Source organism: Malurus melanocephalus, unplaced genomic scaffold, assembly GCF_030028575.1.
Source record: "Malurus melanocephalus ecotype Western Australia unplaced genomic scaffold, MMel_1.1 scaffold_3288, whole genome shotgun sequence".
NCBI lineage: Eukaryota > Metazoa > Chordata > Aves > Passeriformes > Maluridae > Malurus > Malurus melanocephalus.
Genome location: NW_026626520.1, coordinates 1 through 841, shown reverse-complemented (window position 1 = coordinate 841; position 841 = coordinate 1). Strand labels below are relative to the sequence as shown.

The window sequence follows — 841 nt, the reverse complement described above, 5'->3', positions numbered from 1 at the left end:
AAAAGGAAAATATCAAAAACATCACACCACAACAGGAAGTGGGAGAAGGAAAGGAAAATATCAAAAACATCACACCACAACAGGAAGTGGGAGAAGGGAAGAGGCAGAACCAGCACGGGAGGATTTTGGTGGTTTTTACTTACGTATTCAGCAGTGTCATCTGTTTCCCACTGGGCAGAGAACAAGAGAGGTTTGGCACGTGAGAATACGAGAGGGGAGAAGAAGGGAAAGACAGAGACACAGCGTGAGGAAGGAGCCCCTGAGCAAGCAGCCACACAAGGTCAGAAGTTACCAGGCAAGCATGAGGGAAGAAGTAGAGTGGGAGAAATTAGTAGATTCCACCGCGGCCTTTGCCTGAATTCCAAGACTCCCCAGGCACAGGGAGGATTTTTATCACGGATGGGAGGACGTTTATCTCAGTGCTGGGACAGCAGCTCACGCTCTTCCACAAAAATTATTRTCTGGGAGCTCCACTGAGCTGCAGAGGAGCTCATGAATTTTCTGAGACAAGACAGGGGATTTTCTCCCTGTCTGGGATGACACAGGGTGACCAGAGCACCCACCCCACCCCTCCCAGCTCCCGGGGGGATGGTCCAGGTGAGCCTCACCTGGGCGTCGGCCAGCATGATGTCCTTGATGTGGGGCAGCCCCCTGGCCTCGCCGTTCTCCATGCGCACGTAGTGCACCTGGTAGCCTCGGATTTGGCCGTGCTGGCGGCTCTGCACCGGCGAGCGCCAGAACACCTGGATGGCCGTCGAGTTGAGCACCTCCACCTCCACCTTCCGCGGCGGAGCGCTGGGCACTGCGGGGAGGGCACAGCCTCAGGGAAACGGGACTGGCA

The 841-nt window shown here is 55.8% G+C and overlaps 1 protein-coding gene across 1 annotated transcript in view; it reads right to left on the bottom strand.

The window, feature by feature from the left end:
- Nucleotides 1-818, bottom strand: part of LOC130588083 (receptor-type tyrosine-protein phosphatase S-like) — a gene marked incomplete at both ends in the record, with an annotated part of 4,118 nt that extends 3,300 nt beyond the window's left edge. The window contains one exon of the mRNA XM_057389040.1: nt 419-818. Coding sequence (XP_057245023.1) covers nt 419-818 — 400 coding nt within the window. The remainder of the gene's footprint in view (nt 1-418) is intronic.
- Between the last annotated feature and the right edge of the window lie 23 nt (nt 819-841).